General features: G+C 42.4%; 2 protein-coding genes across 4 annotated transcripts in view; one reads left to right on the top strand and one right to left on the bottom strand.

The window, feature by feature from the left end:
- Window positions 1-11,357: 11,357 nt before the first annotated feature.
- LOC103392433 (lactase-phlorizin hydrolase) lies at window positions 11,358-21,420 on the top strand. Its single transcript, XM_008329041.3, has 17 exons — window positions 11,358-12,030; window positions 12,535-12,605; window positions 13,121-13,201; window positions 13,573-13,666; window positions 13,744-13,828; window positions 13,958-14,615; window positions 14,707-15,355; window positions 15,492-17,042; window positions 17,146-17,414; window positions 17,506-17,796; window positions 17,878-18,076; window positions 18,594-18,796; window positions 18,873-18,979; window positions 19,077-19,208; window positions 19,514-19,737; window positions 19,822-20,058; window positions 20,226-21,420. Exons 1-17 carry the CDS (start codon window positions 11,415-11,417, stop codon window positions 20,402-20,404), a joined length of 5,646 nt encoding a protein of 1,881 aa, XP_008327263.3. The 5' UTR covers window positions 11,358-11,414; the 3' UTR covers window positions 20,405-21,420.
- The window catches only part of LOC103392434 (gap junction gamma-1 protein-like), a 9,075-nt gene continuing 4,821 nt past the window's right edge, over window positions 21,175-25,428 (bottom strand). For all 3 annotated transcript variants that reach the window (XM_008329042.3, XM_025063816.1, XM_025063815.1), the window contains exons 2-3: window positions 22,526-23,699; window positions 21,175-22,445 (exon numbers count right to left, since the gene is read on the bottom strand). In XM_008329042.3, the coding sequence (XP_008327264.1) occupies window positions 22,432-22,445; window positions 22,526-23,666 (1,155 nt within the window). In that variant the 5' untranslated portion in view covers window positions 23,667-23,699 and the 3' untranslated portion in view covers window positions 21,175-22,431. The remainder of the gene's footprint in view (window positions 22,446-22,525; window positions 23,700-25,428) is intronic.

Raw genomic sequence — 25,428 nt, 5'->3', positions numbered from 1 at the left:
CCCTAGCTTAAAGTTACTGCCAACTATATTGTGATTTGAAGTAAACATTGTCACTATTTTGCATATTTTTCTGACATTTCTGACGCCCAACTAGCTGAAAGTCGCCCCACGTAGATACTGTCTTTATTAGGAGAGGAAGAGAAACTGAAGTATTTTTTTTGTTTTTTACATTTATATCTATTACCTGCCTCTGTTCTGAGTTGATTTGGTTTGGTGCCAAAGACTAAGAAGAAAACAAAGCCGAGGTGAACTGTATTAGCAGCTTTTCAAGCATTTTTTGTGTCACAGGGACGAGAACAAAGCCCCCGGTAACACGGACAGTAGCTCTGACTGAGGGAAAGACACGACCCAACAGTTTACAAACTCCCACCGAGTGAACTCTGGGTCTTTGCCCAACGCTGCCCTATTACCTTATTTGCCCCTGAAAGCATGAGTGGCATTAATAAACCCCATTAGTATCCATTAGTGTGACAACGTCCATAAACTGTCCACAAATCCGCCAGCCTTCCCATCGCTGGCTTTTACTAAACAATTAAAGAAAGCTACAAAGTGAGGCCTGTGACCCGACACGGCACGACAGAACCGAGCTAAATGAGCTTATTAATGAGATTACAGTAGGCTAACTGTGAGACCGGTAAGGGACGAGAACTTTGGTGGGAATGACATCTCTGGAGTAATGGTAGTTAAAGGCTAAAGTTCAATTAGGAATTCTGACATAAATTTATAAAAATACATATATTTATATTTTTGTTTACAATGAAATTTCATTACAAACACTTTCTGGCTTTATATATTTATGGCTATATATATTTGATGGTTTTATATTCTTGACTATAAATTAATTGTGAAGGAAGATTTATGTTGATATTGTTTAGACATCAATCACGTTGTCATATGTGTCAGCTTCTAAAGCCCAGAGGGATTTGCGGCTCCATGTGCGTTAATAAAGTTAACGCATCAAAACTGATTCATTCAGAGTGAATACGAAAATATAATATAGGTATGACATTTTTATTTCATTTATGGCTTGGAAATATTGTTTTATAATATTGGCTTCATACTCTTAATGGTATCGAATGGTGAGTTGCTCACGGTTGCTCAACAACACCAGCTGACAATTTCATGTTTACGTCATTCAAAGTAATGCAGTTCTCATTGTAAATAAAACAAGATGACGAGAAGCAGGTTGGTTAAAGGTAAGGGATCGATCCCCGTCGAACGGACAAGTCCCAACTTCTGTTAATCTCATAAACACATGAATTAATTTTAAAATGACATTAAGTAAATTTATTAATAAAAACACAAATGCATTTAGCATTTCTTGGTAACATTTCAAACGCTGTAGACATTTAACGATAAGTGCGTTTCGCCACCACGGCAGCACATTTTGTCGATCATTATATGCTTGGCTCATTAAATCTGCCGTCTGTAGGGAGTGAGAACGCCGACATATGACACTGCAGACAGTGAGACTGAACAGATGCATATGTCATATGGATTTTCATTTTCCCAGTGATGCAATATCTGAGTACAGCACAGCATCACAGTCGCCGACACTTTTGGTGAAACGTGACCTAATGATGTGCAGGAAAGTTAGCCAAAGCAAACAGCAAAAAAAAAAGAACATCACAAGCAGCCCAATTTTTTTAAGGTTCATTCAGAACCACCACACCCTTTCACAGTTCCATCACTAATAGCCTTGTCAAGCCTTAGGCAGACGGCCAACGGCGGAGTCAAAATGGAGCCAAAGTGCGTATGTTGTCAAATGAGGTTGAACAAACAGGTTACACTGGCAGCTGTGATGATTCCTCCGCTGCCTTTTGTACACTGATGCAGGTGGCGGGGCAAACAGCGACTGCGTAAGCAAACCGTTAATGTGTCTTGACCGGAGCACTTCAGGTTCTGCATGTGTCCTCGATATTGAATTTAAAAGGGACGTTACAAAATTAAAGTAAAATACTCGTCTGTCTCATTCTATTCTGTAGATACACAAAGTACGGATTATTAATTCCTAACAAGATTATTTATAATCTCTATTATACTGGCACTTTCAAACACACAGAAATAAGTTTCAGTTTGACAATACCACTTTCTAACACAGAAATAAGTTTCAGTTTGACAATACTGCCTCTGCAGGACTGATGGTGCTATGACCATTCTCATAACTTTATACTTCTTTTCACACTATGTTGCAAACAGTTACAAAAAAATAAATAATAATAATTCACCCCGTACCACTTGAGCACGTGTGTCAAACTCAAGGCCCGGAGTATCACTTGAGCACGTGTCAAACTCATGGACCGGGGGCCAAATGCGGCCCGCCAAGCCATTTTGTGTGGCCCGCAGAAGATAAAAAAAAGAGTTGCTTAACTTAAGTTTCTTTATCACACAGAAATAAACAATATTTGTATCTTGAATAGCATGAATAATCAACTGCAGAAACATGTACGTACTATGGTTTCTTTATACCAAAACACGCAGGATTAGGTCAACTGTTTGAGTCCATATCATATTCAGTGTAAATGTGAAAAAAAGAAGAAGAACTGTTAGAAAATCTTCATCAAAAATCCCCCAGACTTCAACCACAGACCGGGCTCACACTGTCTGCTGCTACTACTGTGGGGCCAGAGGTTTATGAGCAAGGCAGCACAGAAACCCACAGTCCTGCAGAGGTTGTATGTATAAATGCTGGAGGAACAGTTTTCCAGAACGTTCCAGAGGCCGAGGCCAGCAGCCGTGGTCACCGCTGTGTTTACACTTCATGAGGACATGAGTTTACAACCAAAGCTGGGGCTGCAGCGGTCCGACCTCAGCACAAACCTCACACACACACACACACACACTCACACACACTATGAAGGATGACAGACGGTCGAGTCTACTGTAAAGCAGCGACGTGACGTCGTTTCACGCTACATGAAACATAAAGGAAAAGTGTAGCAAGAAAACTACACGCCACAAGAACAACAACAGTAGTAAAACGGCACAAATGACTTCATATGAGAAAAGTGAAAAGTCAGACAAAATAAATAAATAAAACAACCCTAGTGAAAGTCTGTACCGCAGAAGTTCCAAAAGTATGAATTCATCCGTCAGTGACGCGGTGTTAAACCGCTACAACCGTAGAAATACAGATGTTAAACCGCCTTCGGCTAAAATCTCGGTAGGTTGTTTATTAGCAACAATGCTAATTTCTTAGTTTATTTCCGCTGCTTTTTAAACTTCGTGCTCACACACGCAGAGAGAGAGTGAAGGGACAGTTTCCCTGGAAGGAGAGCGCAGGGAGTGGTGAAAAAAAAACAACAAAAAAACCATGAAAACTGAGAAAAGACAAGGAGGGGAAACAGTTTAAAATTAATGACCCACCACTGTGAGAGCGGGTTTCGGCGGTAGACGGAAGGTTCGCGCTGCTGTGTCACATCCAGTTCCCGGGGATATCCACGGCTTCCACAGCGCAGTGCTACTCAGGAGCCGTCCGTACAGTGGGGGCGAAAAAAAAAACAAAAAAAAAATCATTGAACCAACACCTCCGCCATACTGAATTAATCACGTGTCCCTCAGCCGCCACAGTTTCCGTAAGGGGGCGTGGCCTGCGGACAGTGACTGACAGCTGAGAGGGAGTTCGTGTCGTGTCAGTGTCTAAACAGGTAGTGTGTGAATACAACATGACATTATTCATTCATCTTCAATTCATCTTAATTCTTTAGAGTTTAAAAGTTAAAAGTTTGAAGTTTAAAAGTTAAAAGTTTGAAGTTTAAAAGTTTAAGTTTCAATACCTACTTAAGGCTTAGGCCTGTCAAATTATTTAATGTTTCAATCTGATTAATCACAGAGTAGCAGTGGATACATCACGATTAATCATGATTAATCATTTTAAAATGATGGTATTTGTATCGGTATGGTATTTTAATCTAAAAAGTAAAAAAAATCTTCTGGCAGTTTGTGTAAATGCCATCACGTGTACTGGAGATACGATAAACGGATGGACCGTGTAATTATTTTGATATATAATGTTCATTCAAAAATTTTAATCAGATTAATTACACACACAAAAATATTATTGTGATTAATGCGTTCATACTGACAGCACTACTTTAAATATTTCCCTTATAAATTCACCAGAAATACAAACCATTGTTAAAATTATTGTTTCTCTTTTTCTTTTTTTCTTTTTTTTAACTAAAGTATTTTCCCCGTCACATCACTTGGAACTGTTTCTCATTACTGAACTACTGTTGCCTTGGAAGAGAACACGATCATTTGTAATCTTGTGTAAGCTCGGAGCGCCTCGCCTTCTACTTACACTGGTGATTTTCTGGCAGCTTTTTCTGGAAGATTCTTCGTAATTGCGGCGGACATGTGGCAGCCTGTCTCATTCTTTAGCGCCTCAATGCGTAGGTGGAGATGTATACCAACAATAGAATTGGAAATGTGAGACTTTTTCATTCTTTATCTCAACGACACAACGGCAAAATTCATATTGTGTTCCATCAGCGAAGATGAGAAAAAAAAACAAAAAAACCAACTGTGTTGAAGAGCACTCATCCAAAGCTGCTGGGATTAAAGGTGAGACAGCTAAAAGCCAGTGAAACTATATAATCCACTGACGAGGGATGATGACACATGAATTGATAAATAGTTGTTGATGGAAATTTTAGAGATTCATTTTACAGGGAAAATGCAAAAAAATAAAAAAATAATAAGTGCTGTTAGTGCCAACAAAACAATTTTTTAAATATATCCATACTGTATAACTGAGTGTAAGACACAGGCAGTCTGCATCTGTCAGGAGAAAAAAACATCTACTCGGAGTTGAGTTGAGTAGCACACGATCACGTCTACTTCAGAGTACACTCTCCGGACCATTTTTCAATCAGTCTGCAGCTGATTGTGGAGACCGTACTTGACTGAAGCAGTAACTGCAGGTACTGAGGAGTGAGCGGGGTTAAAATGGTCGTACGGCTTTTGATGATTTTTTTATTTTTTTTATTTAGTGGTACATTTTAAAGTCTCTTTCTGTTCTATTACAACACCTGACACGGTCACTAATACACAGCGCAGTGCAGTAAATTAGGCCCGGTGCAGTATTTACTTTAGCTGTCTAACTGTATTAGTCGTAGTATGACACGATCCCAGCAGGAAGCAACACAAGGTCATGAGGCGAACCACACTCCGCGGGGATGGAGGAACATGCAAATGCAGCAACGGCCGGACCCTGAAGAAATCAACACTCGTTCTTTTTTAAGGATTAATCGAGAGAAGAAACCGAACATTTGACCCGGAGGCGTTGCTCACTCCAGAAAAACACTGACAGCTTAATGAGTATTTGGTGAAACGTTCGAGTCCACATATGCATAAAAAGCTGATTTGAACATATGTAGAAGGAAAGCAGTGACAAGATAATAAGTATCTTCCACAGCCGACCGTGTTAGGAGCTCCGCTGGGTTCATCTCTTTTAATAGAAGCAGAAATGGTTCACACACACATTCAGGGGCAAGTACAGTTAAAAAAAAACGGTTCCTAAAGGCAGGGGTTCCCAACTCCTGGTCTGGGGACCCGTGACGGTCCGTAGGTCATCTGGTACCGGTCCACAGTGAAGGTCGAAGGTCATTCAGACTCTGATACTAACAGAAAAAAGTCTTAAAGATGTTTTTTTGTTTTTTAAATTTTATGATCCGTCAACGATGGTGCAGTATTACCGGCTCGTAGTAACGGTTGATACTGCGACCGACCAGGTCTTTGGTACAAAAAAAGGTCAAGGACCGTGGCTTTAAGGTCCATTAGGGGCCAAAATGAACAACTCGTCGTTCTTCTCTGAAAAGGTCGACAAATTTTCTGGCAAAATTTGTAAAACTTTGGTCCAAAAGATCCATCCTTCTCAAAATCTGGCGAAAATAGAATTGTAAAACTTTGGTCCAAAAGATCCATCAAACCTCACCGCGACCACGTCTCGTTCCATGTTATGACACCGTGACATAACTGCGGATAATGACGTGTGGTAAAACCCTTCAGTCGTTGTGTAAATATATACATAGACACAAATCACGCCTCCGTCAGCACCGAGTCAAATACGTTTGTCCATCTGACATCAAAGACAGGCAAAGAGTTCCAGGGACTTTAATGATCCCTGCGGAGAAACTGTAGTGTTCGGTGGCTCCGCGACAACGACCAGTAAAGGTCCAAACATTTCTGTAAATATGTAGTAGATACGTTAGCATCATTTAGCAAAAAATATTCTGAATTCTGTGTCAATTTATTTTCGTGAGGACTTTGACTGACAGGGAAACGTGTCAACAGGAAGTTGTTTGTTTTTTGTTTAGTTTTTGTTTTTTTCAACTGGTGTTGACACCTGTCTTGTGAGATTTGATAGGATTCCTGACACCTGTGTTCAATTCCAGGGGGGAAAAAAAGTGACAAGAAAATCCAGATGTCAGAAAGTAAAACCTTTCTTCAATAAATCTGAATGTTGCCGCGGGGAGAAAAACCTGCGTTTGATTTGTACAGTTTGACATTTTCTAGTAATGTAATAAAGTGGTTCATATCACACACAGTTTCAGCTCCTTTTATTCAACTTTGCTTTCAGTTTAAACTTAATTAAAAACTATATTAAGGCTGTGAAACTATTAACATTTTTATTCTGAAAAATCATGATTAAAAATGAAATTCTTTATTATACGACAAATCGCTCGCACCGTCAGTTCTATTTTCTCTTTGAGCTCTACTGGATGATCTGAATCTCATGAGTTGTATTACTGCCCCCTACTGGGTCTCTTTATATGACAAATCGCTCGCACCGTCAGTCCTATTTTCTCTTTGAGCTCTACTGGCTGATCTGAATCTCGTGAGTTGTATTACTGCCCCCTACTGGGTCACTTTTTTTCTACCCATCATCGGGTCTGCTGTAGGAAATTATTCTATTTTACTTGATGGTGGTGTGTAAACGAATATTTACTTAATTGAACTGTAGGAGAAGATCTTTATTCGTGTCTTTCTTCAATTCCTGCGAGCTCATCAGTGTTGTGTTCAACTAAACAGGCCCATTGTGGGTCAAGTGAAACTAGAAGATCATATCATGTCAGTACAGACATTTTTTTGTCGTTGTGCCGTTGGACTTTACTGTACTGATGCTGTGAGGGCAGGATTTTTATTTTTTTTTCTAAATCTGACCTCCTGAGAAGACAGTGTCCACCTTCTGGAGATAAGACATTACTGGCACATTTACCCGTGGTGGGTTATTGCAGCTCAGCCAAAGGTGTGGATCACAGATGTCATGATGTATGTATACAGATGTGATAAAAAGGAGAATGGGGGGGGTCTGCTGTAAACTGCTGTGAATGTTTCACTTCTAAGACCTTTTTGGAATAATCTAATAACGCTGTCTTTTTCCATTATCTTATTTAATTTCAAGATTTTAGCCACCCACAAATTGGGGGTGGGGGGGGGGATAACAGGGCGTGTGTCGGTGCATCCAGATAACTCAATTAGAGCTGAGGGTTTTAGTCGTTTCTGCTCCGTGTGCTGATTTGAACAACACAACCAGAGAAACTGGAAGAATTTGATATTTTGGTCCTTGCAGTAGTCTTGCAGTATTTCCCTCTGATAATGCAGTAATGAGAATGGCATCACTTTTACTGAAAATGCAATAACATTTTTTTTTTTGTCATTGATTTTGGTGTAAAGTTGGAACATCGGAAACTGAAACCTGTGGTTTGATTGGATCAGATGAACGTTGTTTCTGAGGCTTTAAAATCCTCGGCTGTTCTGGAAGAAATAGTTGAACACTACAGATGGTTTGAGTGCAGGTCTCTTAACATCTACACACACACACACACACACACACACCTGAGATAGTGTCGGACTTTTGTGTATTTTCAGCAGAGTGAGACGGAGCCCCGCTGCCTAATGGCAGACTCCATCCTGTTACTGTGCGGCTTCTGCTAATTGTTTCCTGGAGACCAGTGGCTCATTAGACAGCCAGACCTAATTAGAATCTTCAGACAATCCAACCTGCCAGAGGAAGTCGTGCTGCAGACACTCGCGGCGACTGCGGCCAAACCATTGTGTTGTCCTCCTCCGACAGTGACACGTACAGTTACATAACGGCAACACGTTTGTTTTTCACGACGGAATCTCTGAATCCAATACTTCGGCAAATGTGTCATTTGTAAAATTTCTTTTTCCTTCATATATATATATATATATATATATATACGTATATATATGGAGAAAAAAAATATATATATATACTTTATACATATATATGTATATATACATGTACATATGTATGTACAGTATACATACATAGATTGTATTTCGTGGTGGGTCATGGAACGCAACTACTGCGATAGGATAGGGATTACTGTATATATATACACATATATATTAATATATGTATATGTATGTATGTATACATATACATATATATACATTTTGTATTTAGCGGGTCTTGAAATGCAATTACTGCGATAGGATAGGGATTACTGTATATATATACACATATATATTAATATATGTGTATGTATGTATGTATACATATACATATATATACATTTTGTACTTAGCGGGTCTTGAAATGCAATTACTGTGATATGATTACTGTATATATTACTATATATGTATATAAATATATATATTTATATATATATTTAGATATATTTAAATATATAGTTATATATATATAGTTATATATATATATTTATATATATAAATATATATTTAGATATATATTTAGATATATTTATACATATTTATATGTCATTTTTACAAACAAATCAATGCAATCCATGCAATAATCTTGTCAGCCTCTATATATAGACTTTTTCAAACATTTTTCCACGCACTTCTTTAACTTTGTAAGTGTATCTCGTGCTCTTGCAGGATCACCTGTTACACCACCAACAACAACAACAACCAAACATCTCTACGTCGTCAAAGGCCACGCATGCAGCCTTTGGCCTTCGGTGAACATCAGTGTGTGTGAGCTGAGCTGTACGCCAGCTGCTGAGTGCCATCCTGCCACATGTCCCTCCAAACACTGCACTCAAACAGGCTGCGGGAGGAGGCAGCCAAGATGGCAGCGAGGCTGCCAAATGGCACGCACACTGGCGTATCAGTACCCCAACAATAAAATGTAATTGATGTTTGAAGCAGCGACGGCGTCGAGGCTAATGTTGCGTCACGCGCCTGACCAGAATTTTCCCCTGCAGGACTGGGAGGATGATTGGTGCAGGCACAGATGCATCTGCTGAGAGCGGGAGCAGCAGCGGAGGTCTGCTCCGAGGAAACAGTCGTAGACACAGCAGTCTGCACAGCACTGCAGGACCTGCCGTTCAATTTCCTGCTTCACTTTCCATTCCTGCCTTGTTCCGTGCAGGGACCTGTAAAACGGGATTCTCTGAAGGAGGAATGCAGCATTTAGCAGATATGGCACCGCTGAGCACAAAACAAGGAAATTGATTCTGTCAGCGGCAGGATTTGTGATAATGATCTCAGTCCAGGAAGAGTTTCACAGGGATTCCCTCCCGAGTGTTTCCTCAGCAGCCCAACACCTCACACTGGTCTGGGTCCTAACCCCGTAGTCAGGCTTACAGTTAAGTTAAGCTCTGAGCTGAAACACTGTTGGTGTGATTTTACTGTTGAAGGGAAAGGTCAGGGGTCACATGTGGGGGACAGATGTCCTCACGTCCAGACCACTGTTTATGAAGCTGCAGTGTTCAACGAGACGAGTCCACGAGGAGACAAAGAAAAAAAACATCAGACAACAGGAGAGGAGAAGTAGTAGTAGTAGTAGTAGTAGTGATAGTAGTAGTAGTAGTTGTAGTAGTGATAGTAGTAGTAGTAACTCATGGACAGGAACCATCTGGACGTCGTGGTCAGTACCAGGTGTCTGCTGCTCCTCCGGTCCTGGTTCATCTGGAAACATTCCTCAAGGATCACATTGCATTTCTAGGAATGAAAATATTCCAAGTTCCATTTCCAGGGCCCCGCCCCACAGGATTAGTAACTTTGTTTTCCTGATAGAGGACACAGTGACATCAGAGCAGGCTGAGAAAACCTGCTGGGTTCTGGACACACAGGTCCGGACCAGAACCATGACGTTACATCTGTGATCACTTCAACAACTCCACGTCTTACTGTACAAGTACTGGGGTTCATTGGATGTAGTACTGGACATGTACGGGGGGGGGGGCAAAGTGTGAAAAAAAAAAAAGTTTTTTGGAACTTTACTACTAAATTATGTATAAGATAAAATACTACAGAGCTTATTTAATATTCCACCAGCACGGTGTTTTGTACTGCTACTGAGATGAGATGATGTACTACCGCCATCTAGAGGCCACTTGTTGACACTGAAAAAATAAGAAAAGCGACTTGGTTTAGATCTTTTTACAGACGAATTCACTGTAGTGACGACAAAAAAGAAAAAAAAAACCTTCATGAACAGGAAGTCTGCGCATCTCTGCTGAATATTAGAAATATTTAACAGGAAACCTGTGCATCTCTGCTGAATATTAGAAATATTTTTTTAATTTTGCCAGCGGAAATCGTGGTCATCAATCTAAAAATAAACTTAATTTGTTACCTGACATATAAAAAATTAAATTAAATTAAATTAAATTAAATTAAATTAAATTAAATTAAATTAAATTAAATTAATCCGCCAAATCTTTTTGCGGATGAAGATGTGGGATGAAAGTTGGAGCCAGTGTAAAATCTTTAATTTTAACAGTGAAACCTGTTCTGAACAACTCCACTGGCCTTTGTTCCAGGTATTACTACTATAATTAATTTTAAATGACGTTAATAATTCACAGTTCTCCTCAGCAGAGAGACAAAGTTCTCCTCCTCCTTATCTCAGTGGCTGCACATGATCGTGGCCTGTACGATAACGATGGATTTCTGAAGATAGACTATCACCAAACAGTGTCAGGTGTCACTGCTGTTTCCACTTTGCTCCTCATTAACAGATAACAACCTATTTTCCATAATGAAGTCTCAGAAGACCAGAAAAAATACACCAAAAAAAATCACGTTCATATTTACGTTCACTTTTTTTGTTTTTGTTTCTCAAACTCAAAGTCAAATTATGTTCATATTTCTCTTTTGTTTTTGTTTCTCAAACTCAAAGTTCTCCCACCGTGTCGACACATTTCATTCCTACATGTAAAAAAAACACGACGTTGTTTCAGCCTCTCTGGTCAAACTCTTGTCATGTTTTTCAGACACAGGTCCAGGTGTGAGTCCAATGTCTTTACGATTATCACGCAAGCTGCCATAAAACACAGTGAAATGCACAAACACATCTTTGATATTGATCTAAATTATCTGACAATGAAACAGGAGAAAAAAAAAAGTCTTGCTTCAAAAAGTCTTGGGTACCAGCGGAGGAATCAGTCCATCACCCCCACGTCACCATGAAGGAGCTGCTGTGGCTGCTGTGTCTCTGCCTGCTCCGTCCAGAGCAGTGTTGGAGCAGCAGGGTGAAGGAGCAGGACTTCATGCTTCTGGCCGGTCCTCTGATGGAGCAGCACAGCTCGGGTGAAGGAGCCGATCTCGTCTTCGACTGCAGCCGCCCCAGGCCTGCGGCCTCCAGGCTCTACTTTGAATACCTCCAGAGTCGAGGGGTGACCCATTTCAAAGTGCCACTGTCCTGGGCTCACCTCCTCCCCACCGGCCTCCCTGAGGAGGCGCAGCAGACGGTGGTCTCCTGTTACCACGGTCTGCTGAGAGACCTGGTGGAGGCCGGTCTTCGGCCCCTGGTCGTTCTTCATTCGGACCCGGCCGTTCCCCAGGCTCTGAGGCTGAGGTACGGAGGCTGGGAGAACCCGCAGCTGATGAACGTGTTCCGACTGTACGCAGAGTTTGCGTTCCGGGAGTTCGGAGCATTTGCAGAGACGTGGTTGACCCTGAGTGACCTGTGTGGCGTTTTCCACGACTGCCGATCGACTGATGGCTCCAAACCACTGCAGCAGTTCATCCAGCTGAACGGAGAAATCCACCGGAGTTTTCATCATCAGTTTCCAGGCAGAGGTGGGAAACGGCCATGGTTGAAATAAAAAAATAAAATTTTAAAATATGTGAAATTTGATTTTTATACTAGATCATGGATTTTATTTTATATTGTTTTAAAAAAAATCATCATCTTGACTTGTTTCTTTTCCATGGGGAAAATAAATAAATAAATAAATAAAGGAATAAAATCCTAGATTCTTAAGAATTTGGTGGAAAGTTTTAAAACTTTTTCACATAAAAGTATTTCTTATATCCTGTAAATAATTTTTTCATAACATTACATGAACTTTGTTTTTTTCCTTACTCATGTAAATGCTGTTTTTCTCACTGGTTCAAATTCAGTTTTACGACTGACTGATACTGAAATGTGAGATTACATGTTTTCCTGCCTAGATTATCAGGCCTGTGTCAGTGACGAGTCCGAAAAAAAAAAGATTTAAATCAGTACCATTTATCTTCTAAATGTGTTTTATTTTTATCATTTAAAATGTTACGTATTAACCGCCGTCTGTCTGTTCACAGGGAGACGTCTGTCGGTCGGTCTGAAAGCCGAGGACGCAGCCGTTGTTTCACAGAAAAAAGATTTAACGTCAGTAAGTGGACGAGTATTTTTCAAACGTTTTAAAACTGCATATTTATACTTAGGTTTGATTTATACCTGTTCACAATATAAATGGTCTACAGCACGTGTCAAACTTGAGGCCCGTGGGCCAAATGTGGCTCGCTGTGTCATTTTGTGTGGCCTGAAAAGTCTAAAAAAAATCTCTCCTTTCTCTCACACACCAAAGTCTTTACAGGACCAGAATTTGAACCAGCAATCCTCTGAGCTCGAGTTTGAGCCATAAACTGGACTAGGTCACAATATATACAATATCAACAGTGATTCAGCTCCGTGTTTGACAAACAAAGACAAATGATTTGCACTAAATAAATAATAATTTTCAGACCATCCATATAAAATGACATGCTTTTCCACGGTCCACCTGGCGGCCTCTTATGGCGTGTTAATGTGCCTGACCATGGTGTAAAACACTTTTATTGGTCAGTAAAACTGCAGCGCTGCAGTAAATGCTGAGACGTTGACAGATTCTCCGTCTTCTGTTCGCAGCAGATGGATTTCTTATCACTCCACGTTGAATACCGGTGTGACTACGAGCAGGACTTCCATAAATGGTTAAAGCAACTTCAGGTACAGTAATCAGACTCAGTGGTTTGGGTTAGATGCACTACATCAGTGGTTCCCAAAGTAGGGGGTGGGTCCCCTGAAGGGACATGGCACGTTAAAGCAAATTCACTTCAATTTTACCTTTGTAACTTTATCTCCTGTTTCCAATCGGGAAACGCAAACTAGTAATCAGGGGTTTAATAAAGTCCAGTGGGCTAGACCAGAGTGGGGGTGCTTTGGCAACTTTCAATTTTACCTTTGTAACTTTACCTTCTGTTTCCAATCGGGAAACGCAAATTAGTAATCAGGGGTTTGATAAAGTCCAGTGGGTTAGACCAGAGTGGGGGTGCTTTGGCAACCATTGCACTACAGTCACATGCAATGATATTCTGCAGATGTCCAGTGGGAACGTTCCTGTTCTGATATACGACTTGACTGCCACCAACTGTCCTTTGAATGAGTTGGAAGTTCTTGGCAACTTGCTTCAAGGTAATGGAGGTTAAAAAGATTTTCATGCAACGTCAACTGTCACCAACTTTTTTTTATAATACCTGTGACTCTCGCAGTCCTGAACAGCAATGATGTGAATATTTTGGGATGTGACATGATGAACGTGCTGGACAACTTGGACCTGCACGATGCTGGAATCAGGTATGTGAGGGTGTGCGATCAGAATTTCCGTTCTTAATGTCAACGCTCATGATTTACATTTTTATTAATTTGGCTGCTGTTGCTTTACTGTTGCGTTTTCTTTTTGTAATTTTTTTACCTAACAAACAGCATTCCAGAGAACGTCAGGGACAGTTATCAGAGTGTATGGAACAAATTCCGGTCCCAGACTCCAACACAGCGAGATGCTTTTCTCAATGAGTCCTTCCCTGCTGACTTCCATTGGTCCACCTCCACTGAGTCCTTCAAGGTTGAGGGTGGCTGGTCAGAAGGTGGCAAAGGGGAAACTATTTGGGATCGATTTGGTCACCAAGGCATGGTCTTTGACAATCAGACAGCTGATGTAGCCTGTGAAAGTTTCCACAAGGTGGATTATGACGTCTACCTCCTCCGAGGTCTTGGCGTCAACACCTACCAGTTCTCCATCTCCTGGGCCCGTATCTTCCCTTCAGGCTACCGAAGCAGCCAATCAGAAAAAGGGGCTGCCTATTACGACAAGCTGATCAATGCCCTGCTCGAATCTGGAGTGCAACCTGTGGTCACCCTGTTTCACTGGGATCTGCCTCAGGCCCTCCAGGACCACGGCGGTTGGACCAACTTGTCCATTGTTGAGGCTTTTAAGGACTATGCCGACTTCTGTTTCTCCAGGTTTGGAGACAGGGTCAAGACCTGGAACACATTCAGTAGCCCCTGGGTGGTGAGTCACGCTGGGTATGGCACTGGTCAACATCCCCCGGGGTTAAAGGACTATGTGGTTGCATCCTATCAGGTGAGCCTAAAATGAATATCATATCATGATGGTTTTTAATATATATATATGTTGAAATTCTGTCACGTTAGCTTGTTTCTCATCTTTGTAGGCCACTCACAACATACTCAAATCCCACGCTGAGAGCTGGCATGTGTACAACGACAAGTACCGGATGAAACAAGGTGGAAAAGTGGGTATAGCTTTAAATTCCGACTGGGTGGAGCCTCTTGACCCTACAAGTCCTGATGACGTTGCAGCTGCGAATCGATACCTGCAGTTCATGTTGGGCTGGTTTGCACACCCCATATTTGTGGATGGAGATTATTCTTCAGCACTAAAGACACAAATTGAGGAGAAAAAAAAAGAGTGTCCTCTTTTTGAACCTGCCAGGCTTCCAGTTTTTACTGCTGAAGAGAAAAAGAGAATAAAAGGAACATCTGACTTTTTTGGTTTGAACCACTACACCTCCCGGTTGGTCAACAATAGTAATGGTGGCTGCAACCCAGGTCCTGAAGGAGTTGGTGACTTTGAGGCACACGTGGACCCATCCTGGGCCACCACAGGTTCCGAATGGATCGTTTCAGTACCATGGGGTCTTCGACGGCTTCTCAACTATGTTTCCAGTGAATATCTGAATGTTAGCAAAGTACCCATCCATATAACAGGAAATGGCATGCCAACTGAGTACAGCGGGGACACTCTCAATGACACCGACCGGATAGAGTACATGAGGAGTTACATCAATGAGGTCCTGAAAGGTACGTCAGGTGCAGCTGTCAGCACTGTATTTGTTCTTTCTTTTGAAATATGATATCTATACTTTATTTAATTATTTATTGAACTGAACTTTTCTTGTAACTTGTTTTGAGTTTCCTTCTCTTATGGTTTCAACAGCAATAAAATTGGATGAAGTAGATGTGCGCCACTTCACCGTCCAGTCTCTAATGGACGGTTTTGAAGGTCCACAAGGCTACAGTCAACGGTTTGGACTTCACCATGTTAACTTTGATGTTCCTGACAGACCCAGGACTCCGAAACAATCTGCATACTTTTACGCTGAACTCATAAAAAACAACGGTTTTGCTCCCAGAAGTCATTTCCCTACTGGTCATAGAATTAAACATATGACGCCATCTAAAGTTACCCCGGTGCCACCTTCCACAGTGCCGTCACACGCCATAAATGTCTGGAAGAAATTCTCAAATCAAAGCAAATTTGAAAGAAAGCTCTATCATTACGGTACTTTCCCTCATGGCTTCAGTTGGGGAGTATCATCATCAGCGTACCAGATAGAGGGAGGCTGGGATGCAGACGGGAAAGGACCCAGTATTTGGGATGTCTTTAATACATCTGGCATTATTCCAAATAACGCTACTGGTAAAGTAGCCTGTGATAGCTACAACCGAATCAATGAAGACCTTTACATGCTGCTAGCTCTGAGAGTGACATCGTACCGATTCTCCATATCCTGGTCCAGGATCTTCCCTAATGGTCGACGTACATCCTTGAATCAGAAAGGTGTTGACTACTACAACGGACTCATTAATGGTCTCTTAGCGTACAACATTACCCCCATGGTGACTCTCTATCACTGGGACCTCCCCCAAGCTTTACAGGACATGGATGGGTGGGAAAATGTAGACATGATCAACATATTTAATGACTTTTGTGATTTCTGCTTTGACACGTTTGGGGACAGAGTGAAATTCTGGATGACCTTTAACCAGCCTTACACAATTGCATGGTCAGGATATGGACTTGGACAGATCCCAGCGAGAGTTAAAGATCCAGCAGTTACACCATACACTGTTGCACACAACCTCCTCAAAGCTCATGCCAAGGCCTACCACACTTACGATGACAAGTATCGGAAGGCCCAAGGTGGTCTTGTCACCATTGCCCTGAATGCTGATTGGTTTGAACCTAAAGATGTCAACGTACCCAGGGAGGTTGTAGCAGCCGACCGCGCCATGCAATTCCAACTTGGATGGTTTGCACACCCGATTTTTAAGAACGGTGACTATCCAGATGCAATGAAGTGGCAGGTTGGAAACAAGAGTGAACTCCAAGGTCCTCCAGAGTCAAGACTTCCCACATTTACTGAAGAAGAAAAGAGTTACATCAGAGGAACAGCCGACGTGTTCTGTGTTAATCACTACACAACTAAGATTGTAGGCCATGCTACACTAAGGCTATCGCCTAAGTCTTATGAATATGACAGGGATTTGTCAGAGGAAGAGGAAACAGATTCGCCCACCACAGCCATCAAGAACCAGAGAGCTGTTGCGTGGGGCTTGAGAAGACTCCTGAACTGGATTAAAGAGGAGTACGGAGACCCCGAGATCTATATCACTGAGAATGGAGTAGCCACAGATTCCAAAACTACATGGGATGATTCTGCTAGGGTGTTTTATTACAAGACCTACATCAACGAAGCTCTCAAAGGTGATGTGACGAGAAATCATTTCACAGTGTGAACTATTAATCATTGCTCTGATTCTTCAGGTTGTTTGTTCTGTCTTTGATTTGTACTTATTTTTGACAACAGCCCGTGATCTTGATGCTGTGAATGTGAAAGGATATATAGCAACATCTCTCATGGATTCCTTTGAATGGCTTAATGGGTACGAAGTTGGTTTCGGGTTACACCATGTCGACTTTACCAACCCAAACCGACCAAGGACACCCAAGTACTCAGCTCATTTTTACCATCAAGTCATAAGAGACAACGGCTTTCCTACACCAGACGACGAGAAAATGCTTTATGGACATTTTCGTAAGGATTTCCTGTGGAGTACCGCAACTGCATCGTACCAGGTAATTATATAAAACCATGAACTTTATACTTGTTCACTTAGGTTAATTCATGAACTCCTGTGGGTAAATCCATGCACATTCGTCCCAACAGATTGAAGGTGGATGGAGAGCAGATGGAAAAGGTCTCAGCATCTGGGACAAGTTTGCTCACACTCCTCTCAGAGTGTTTAATGATGACGACGGGGATGTAGCATGTGACAGTTATAATAAAGTAGACGAGGACGTAGCTATGCTAAAGCAACTTAGAGTCAACCATTATCGATTCTCCATATCCTGGCCAAGAGTGCTTCCTGACGGGACCACCAAGCACATCAATGAAGCTGGACTCAACTACTACCACAGACTGGTGGACGCCCTGCTTGCTGCAAACATCCAACCACATGTGCGCTGAATTAAAACTAGCACTCTTACTAAAAATAACTTAACATGTCAATGAAGTATCTTTTTAATTTTTTTTTTTCAGATCACTCTTTACCACTGGGACCTTCCACAAGCTTTGCAGGACATGGGGGGTTGGGAGAACAATTCAATCATTTCCAAATTCAGAGACTATGCAGACCTTATCTTTAGCCGTCTGGGTCACAAAGTTAAAATGTGGATCACCATTAATGAGCCATACAATATTGCCAATGTTGGCCACGGATACGGAGCAGCTGCCCCAGGTATGTCTAAACTCCACACCCTTCAGTCAGTCGTACTCCAGTTGATGCTCTGCGTTGAAGGATCCTTTTACAAAATATCCCATGCTTTACTGACACTCAATAAACATTTGCTCATCACAAAATATGCTTTTACAAAATATCCCATGCTTTATTGACACTCAATAAACATTTGCTCATCACTACTATATGTATACCGGTATATGTGTATTTAGCATCATCTGCAGGTAGATCAAAACAGCATTCCTCATCCTTAACCTTAAAAGAACTTAAACCTGACAACCTGCCTACAGTCTTGTGTGTACTCTACCCCAACCTGTTACATTATTACATCAATATCTGACATAATAAAAGCCAAAGGTTTGTAAAGATTACATGATAACTGACTCACATGATTGCAAGTTCAAATCCTGCCCTGGCTCAGATGTTGTTGAGCAAGCACCAAAACGCCCTCTGCCCTTTTGTTGCGGTGTATATTTGTGTACAAAGACACACCTGATTTTCATCCTCATGTATTTAGGGATCAGTTTAAGACCTGGCACCCTGCCCTACATCGTGGGCCACAACCTGATCAAAGCTCATGCTGAAACCTGGCACCTCTACAATGAGAAGTACCGACCCACGCAGAAGGGACTGATCTCCATCACAATCAACTCTGACTGGTCGGAGCCCAGAAATCCCTACAAGCAGGAGGACATAGACGCCGCAAGACGGGTGGTCCAGGTACAGGATTAGTAGGAAGTGACCTTATTACTGAGCCTCGTTTGCCCTCCTTCTAACAGCTGTGTTGTCCTTGCAGTTCTATATCGGCTGGTTTGCCCATCCGATATTTAATGGCGACTACAGTGACACAATGAAGACAATCATTCGGGAACGAAGCCTGGCTGCTGGTCTGCCAAAATCTCGGTATTACATACTTTTAAATAGTCACGAGTGTAAAGTGTAGTATTGGTTTACATTGTTACATCATGTACAAAATCACTGAACTAATATTTGTTTCCAGGTTGCCGGAGTTTAGTGCGGAAGAGATTAAGAGAATCAAGGGCACCTACGACTACTTTGGGTTCAACCATTACACTACCGTGCTGGCATTCCCTGTGAATTATGGGAGTCTTCAGCACTATGATGCAGATCGGTAAGTTAGTACTAGTACTAGTTTTCAGTAACTTTAAGAGCTTTCTAATCAATGGAACAAAAGGGAGTGTGTGTTGATCCTCAATGTAGTTACTTTAAGAGCTTTCTAATCAATGGAATAAAAGGGAGTGTGTGTTGATCCTCAATGAAAAACTGAGCATCTTTAAAGAAAATAAACCGCTGCTGAAGAGGGACGACCTTTAGATGCTGTTGGAAGGTCGATGGTGGCTATGATAAGACGCCACCTAGAGGAAGTAGAACCTTGAAAAGTGGCTGAATATGTTTAAAATCTGTGATTTCACACAGGGGTGCGGGAACCATCGCTGACCGAACCTGGTTGGACTCCGGCTCATCGTGGCTGAAAGTCTCCCCGTTTGGTTTCCGAAGGATTTTAAACTTCATTAAAGAGGAGTACGGAAATCCACCAATCATCATCACTGAAAACGGTATTTCAGAGAGGGGGCCTGTGGATCTAAATGATATTCACAGGAGCCACTACTACGAAAAATACCTCAACCAGGTGCTGAAAGGTATCGGACTACGACTTACATTTGATCGCATTTATGAGCAACTTAGCCAGAGGGCGTGGTACTCATTTTCACCTTCATTTTTAGCCTACTTGCTGGATGATGTGGACATCCGTGGATACACAGCGTGGTCACTGATGGACAACCTGGAATGGGCAACTGGCTTTTCAGAGAGATTCGGTCTTTTCTACGTCAACAGATCAGACCCAAATCTTCCCAGAGTGGCCAAGTCGTCTGTTGACCTTTACTCCAGCATCATTAGTTGCAACGGGTTTCCTGACCCAAACTCTGGGCCACATGAGTGTTTGAACCCTGGGCCAGAAGGTACGATTTTACATTTACATTTTTACAGAAAAATACAGGTTAGAAAGTCAAAAAAATGAGTTACAGTTCATGGTGTATGAAAGGTTACAAACCTAAAGTTGTTGTATTTATAACGAACGTGTTGACAGTATTGATATGAAGAATAATCCCCGATGTTTGTCTTTCAGGTACGACTGCACCAGACACCGATGACAAGGTGAAGTTCCTGGGTATGAACCTTTCTACTGAAGACGCTGCGGTTGGACTCAACACGACCTTCGCTCTGCTGGTTGTTGCAGTTTCTGCAGCTGTTTTATCGTCTGTTTGTTTCTTCATGAAAAAAAGGAACACGAGTATAATGGTGTAAATGTTGGTCAACAAAGTTTGCAGCTCCTTCCCAGCCTCAACAGTAGAATTAACAAATGTTTGTCCAGCAGAGGTGCTAAAAACACACTTCACTTTCATTCACTTTGCTTTTAACTGAAAATACTGGAACTCAAGTTTCAAGGCTTTTCTACGACTGATTCTGCTCCTCCCCTGCAACTTTCTCACTTCTTCTGATTGGGTGGTAGAGACGCCTCCAGACCTTTTCAACCGATTTACAACTTCATAATAAAAAGCAGACAAGACGACAGAATTTAAATACAGAAAAGATCCTTTAAATGTGGCTGACAGAATACACTTGATTCTAGGGAGTATAAGAAAATATTGATACACTGAAATATTGCAATATTTCTGATCAGTTTTTTCACACAATTAAATATATCAATATACTTTCATGTCAATGTTAGACTTTCACAGAACCTTCTTCCTATATATAAATACATGAACGTTACTGCTGCTGCTCCTAGATATAGATGTACAATCTTCAGGCTTAACAATACTTTGGAATCACAACATAAATCACACGTTTGTAAATAAGTTGTAATAAAGATTTGCATGTTTTCATTTTTTTTTTTTGAGTTTCTGGAACTGTTTTGTTTTATGTTTTCAATCTGCAGTCACTGAAAGCAGACGTTCATCTCCTTTCAGTGAAAACCTGTTACCGTGGTAACAACCAAACACAGTGGCATCATCTTTCATTCTGCTGTAGCTTTGACCTGGAGCAGTGTAGAAAAACACGGGGAGTCGCGGATATACAAACTTGTTGAAAAACTTTATTTAAAAAAACTACCACAAAGTACTATGGATACAAAAAGTATAAAAAAGTACAAAAGCATTGCTGAAAAATAACTAGCGATGACAGTTTCTGAGTTGGCACTGTGGCTGTGATTGAGATACAAACTCATGACGTGATGTCACGCCTCGGAGAACGCTCCACAGCAGCTTCACATTGAAATGATTACATCATTAACAGACCTTTCAGAAAAAGAAAAAAAAAAACCAAAACAGTCTGAACCGCAAACACAAAGATCAGCACTTCTCAAAACGTGGAAGCGCGTTCTCCCACAGACACCGTCCATTCTGTCCTGAACAAGGAAACGCTGGTCAAAGATGATGTGCAACTGTTCGAGCGACAACCTGCTGTAGTAGAACACAAACGTATTTAAACTGGTCCTTCAAAATATTTACACTTCAGGGAATTAAAACAGACGTAATAATAAAAAAACGGTTGGCCACAGTGACGACAGCTTCGTTCAACACCACAACATTCTACACTAATACAAAAATAAACAAACAGTATCAAATACCAGCGTAAAACGTTGAGACCGTATCAAGTGTTTTTCAAGCATTACCCAGGTTTGTTTGATTCCTTTGGACAAAGGCCGCCTCAGTGTGGTTCCAGTTACTGTTACAGGCACCGGTCCTGGGGAAGACGACGGGTGCAGTACCAACAGTGTACTGTAGAAGAACAAAAACGCACACAAACTGGAAAGAAACCTTTGTATTAAAACAGCTAGAAGTCTTCATCGGAGAACCCAGAGAACGCCCAGTACCTTTTCTTGGTGCCTGACAGACACTCGAACGACAACAGACACTCGTCTGGTTCGGTCACAGACGCTCGTACAAAACAGTTCCAGTTCAGCTCTAAGGCAAAGTTGAGATGGGTCCAGTTAACGGAGACACAGAGAAACTTAAAACTTCTTAAAAGAAGATTAAAAAAAACAAAGTAAATAAAACATAAAATGGTCTTTTTTTTTTAAGCACTTCTGACTCTTCAGACGAGACGACGTCTCACAGTTTGGGGTCGAGACGCTCTGCTCTTCTTCGACTCAACCACGGCCGGTCGTAACACCGCGGGGCTTGAGCTGACTTCATCCATCTCAAGTGACATCACACACACACCCGCACTCACACTCACACACTCACTCACTCACACCCACACTCACTCACTGTGTTGATCCTTAATGTGCACTTTCTGCCCCTCGTGTCACCAGTTGAGCCAACCTCAGCCTACGCCCTGAGACCTGTGAACAACACGAACATTTAGTTTGACTTTCGTCACAGACACCAACCGTGAAAAGCCACGAGTCAAAACGAGTCTCACCTTTGTTACACGTGCTGCTCTGCTTCTCCTGGGCGAAGTTCAGTCTGTTCTGCTCCACCGCGGTGCCGTTGGACTCCGGGCTGCTGCTGCGTGACGGGCTGTTGTCCTCGTTCTGGTAGGCCATGTCCAGATGCTGCTGGGCCAGCTTCAGGTGTCTCCGCAGCCTCTCCAGCTCCCGCGAAGACGACTCGTCCCCGAACGACTCGCGGCCGGAGTCCGCCAGGTTGTCCCTGAAGGCCATCTTCCCGACCGGGTCCTTCTTCATGGCGGTGTGGTAACCTGGAGGTGCGGAGGGCTGGCGGCAGATGGAGGACCTCTGGCTGGACAGGGCTGGGTGGCGAGGGGTGGGGGGGCGAGAACGTGGGGCACAACAGCAGTCCCGGATGCCGCTGATGCCGAGGTGGAGGATTTCCAGCACGGTGAACAGCAGACAGAGGGCGCTGACGCCGTACATGATGCGCAGGAAGATCGTTTTCTCCGTGGGACGAGACACGAAGCAGTCGACTTTGTGTGGACAGGGGTCAGAGGTGCACGTGTAGATCTTCTTCACATCTATTCCGTAGAGGACGTACTGTCCGAACAGGAAGGACACCTCAAAGACGGCCCGCGACAGCAGCTGGAACACGTACACCTTCATCAGGCCGTCTCTCTTGATGCGACGGCGCCCGTCGTGCTTCTTGCTGGGTTTCTCCACCACCTCCTTCTCCTTCTCCGGCTCGATCTCCTCCAGGATCATGGGGTCTTCTTCGCCATTGTCCTCCGCTTCCTCGTAGTCCCGGTTTGCACCGCGACTCACCATGGGCATCCGCTTTCTGGGCCGGTAGTCGGCGTCGTCCATCCGTGCGATCTTGTGCATGGCGAAGCCCAGGTACATGATGGTGGGCGTGGTGATGACGATCACCTGGAACACCCAGAAGCGGATGTGCGACAGCGGCGCGAACTTGTCGTAGCACACGTTCTCACATCCGGGCTGCTGCGTGTTGCACACAAATTTACTCTGTTCATCGTAGTAGATGGACTCGCCGCCGACCGCCGTCAGTACAATGCGGAAAACGATGAGGAGCGTGAGCCAGATTTTACCCACAAAGGTGGAGTGGTTGGAGATTTCGTCCAGCAAACGTGTGAGGAAACTCCAACTCATAATGAATCTGGGAGAGAAACGATCCTTTCAAACCTGAGGATAAATAAAAAAAATGTAAAAGTTTCACAAATTCTTATTTAACATTGGTCAAAAGTTAAGTAGGAAAAAAAAATTAACTAAAAACACAGGTTTTCAGTTGACTTTCCAGTCTGATCAGATTTTAAACACGTCATTGCAAAACGGGCCCACAAGGGGGCGTGATTGTGCTACTATTCAAACAAACACAGCTCCACTCAGTCTCTACCAGGAGAGAGCGTGAGACCATGAACCTGAAGATTAGAGCCAATTTCATCATGTGTTCCTTTAACTTTTTTTTTTGCACAAAAATCGAATTCTTTACAAGTTTAAGTTAATTTGTAACCACACGTCCAATCCTGACGAAGGAGACAGGAGACAGAGGCAGCCTTCAGCTTCAGGACAAGACAGAGTTCCATCACAGTTCTTAATCATCACCTGACAGAGTCTGCACCACCACAACAACAACAACACTGTAGGGCTGAAGGCGAGTGAAAATAACACTGACTAACACACACACACACACACACACACACACACACGCTGTGTAACATTACAACAAGAAAACACTGACTCTGGTACGAATGGATCGACAGTGATTTCTGTCCGTGTCACTCCATGTTTTGGACGTTTATACTGATGATGCTGTCGGTGATTCGTTGTCAATGAATCTAGCGATACGATACAGAAGCAACTATACAATATATTGCAATATTACTAATAACTGTAGTCCCAGTGTGATCCTAGTCTGAGACTCTGTTCCATCTGAACATCAGTTACTAACACTGGAACAGAAGGATCTACATTTGGAATCACTAGAGAAGAAAGAAAAGAAAAAAAGAACATGAACCAACACCAGGAATATTGGACTGGGAATTGGTGAGAAAACAAATCAAAAGGATAAAAATGTAGATACGTCTGGACGTCGGTGGAAGTGAACACCAGTCTGAATCCACTGCACCACCGTATGAATAAACATGGTGTTGTTGTAAAGAAGCCTCTGTTTCAAAGCTCCTGAGATCTGCATGTGTTCTTGAAAAGTAAAACTACAAAGAGTACACGCCCAGACCTGAACTTGTTCTTTATTGGTTAAATAAATGAGAAGAGCAGCTTCAACAGTGAGGAGAGGCTCGTGCTTCTGTTTCCAACAGAGGGAACGCATTGATCCGACTGCGTTAAGTGGAATATTATTCGGCATTAGGGTTGGAATTGAACGGATTCACGACCGGACCGCTCCGTTACATCACACTCTGCTAATTGGACTTCTGAAAAGAAACTTTTTTTAATTTCCTCAAACCTTGTTTTGTAGCTAAATTGTCCCGTGAAGTCGGTGACTAATGTGGAAACAAAGAGAGAGTTTAAGGTACGACTCCCAGAACTCTGTAGGCGACTGTGAAGATGTTTGCTGAGGGCAACTCCTCAGGGTGAGTGGGAGCAGTGTCAACGCACGTCAGTGAAAAAGTACCCTTCGACAGACACACACACACACACACACACACACACCGGTACAGAATAAAGGACAATAGTCACCATTGTGCAGCAGGGCCAGAGGCCCAGGCATCGAACAGCTCACCTTCCTGACTCCGCCTCAACTGACACACACACACACGCTCTCTTAATAAGATCATGGTGGTGATTAAGACTTCACACCATGAGGGTGGGGGTGGGGGGGTGGAGGGGGTAATGAGTGTGTTTATTTGCCTCCTCACGGTAATCGTACGTTTCAGAACACGAGCTCCAACACACG

Source organism: Cynoglossus semilaevis, chromosome 16 (assembly GCF_000523025.1).
Source record: "Cynoglossus semilaevis isolate Cse_v1.0 chromosome 16, Cse_v1.0, whole genome shotgun sequence".
NCBI lineage: Eukaryota > Metazoa > Chordata > Actinopteri > Pleuronectiformes > Cynoglossidae > Cynoglossus > Cynoglossus semilaevis.
This window is presented reverse-complemented; position numbering and strand designations above follow the sequence as displayed.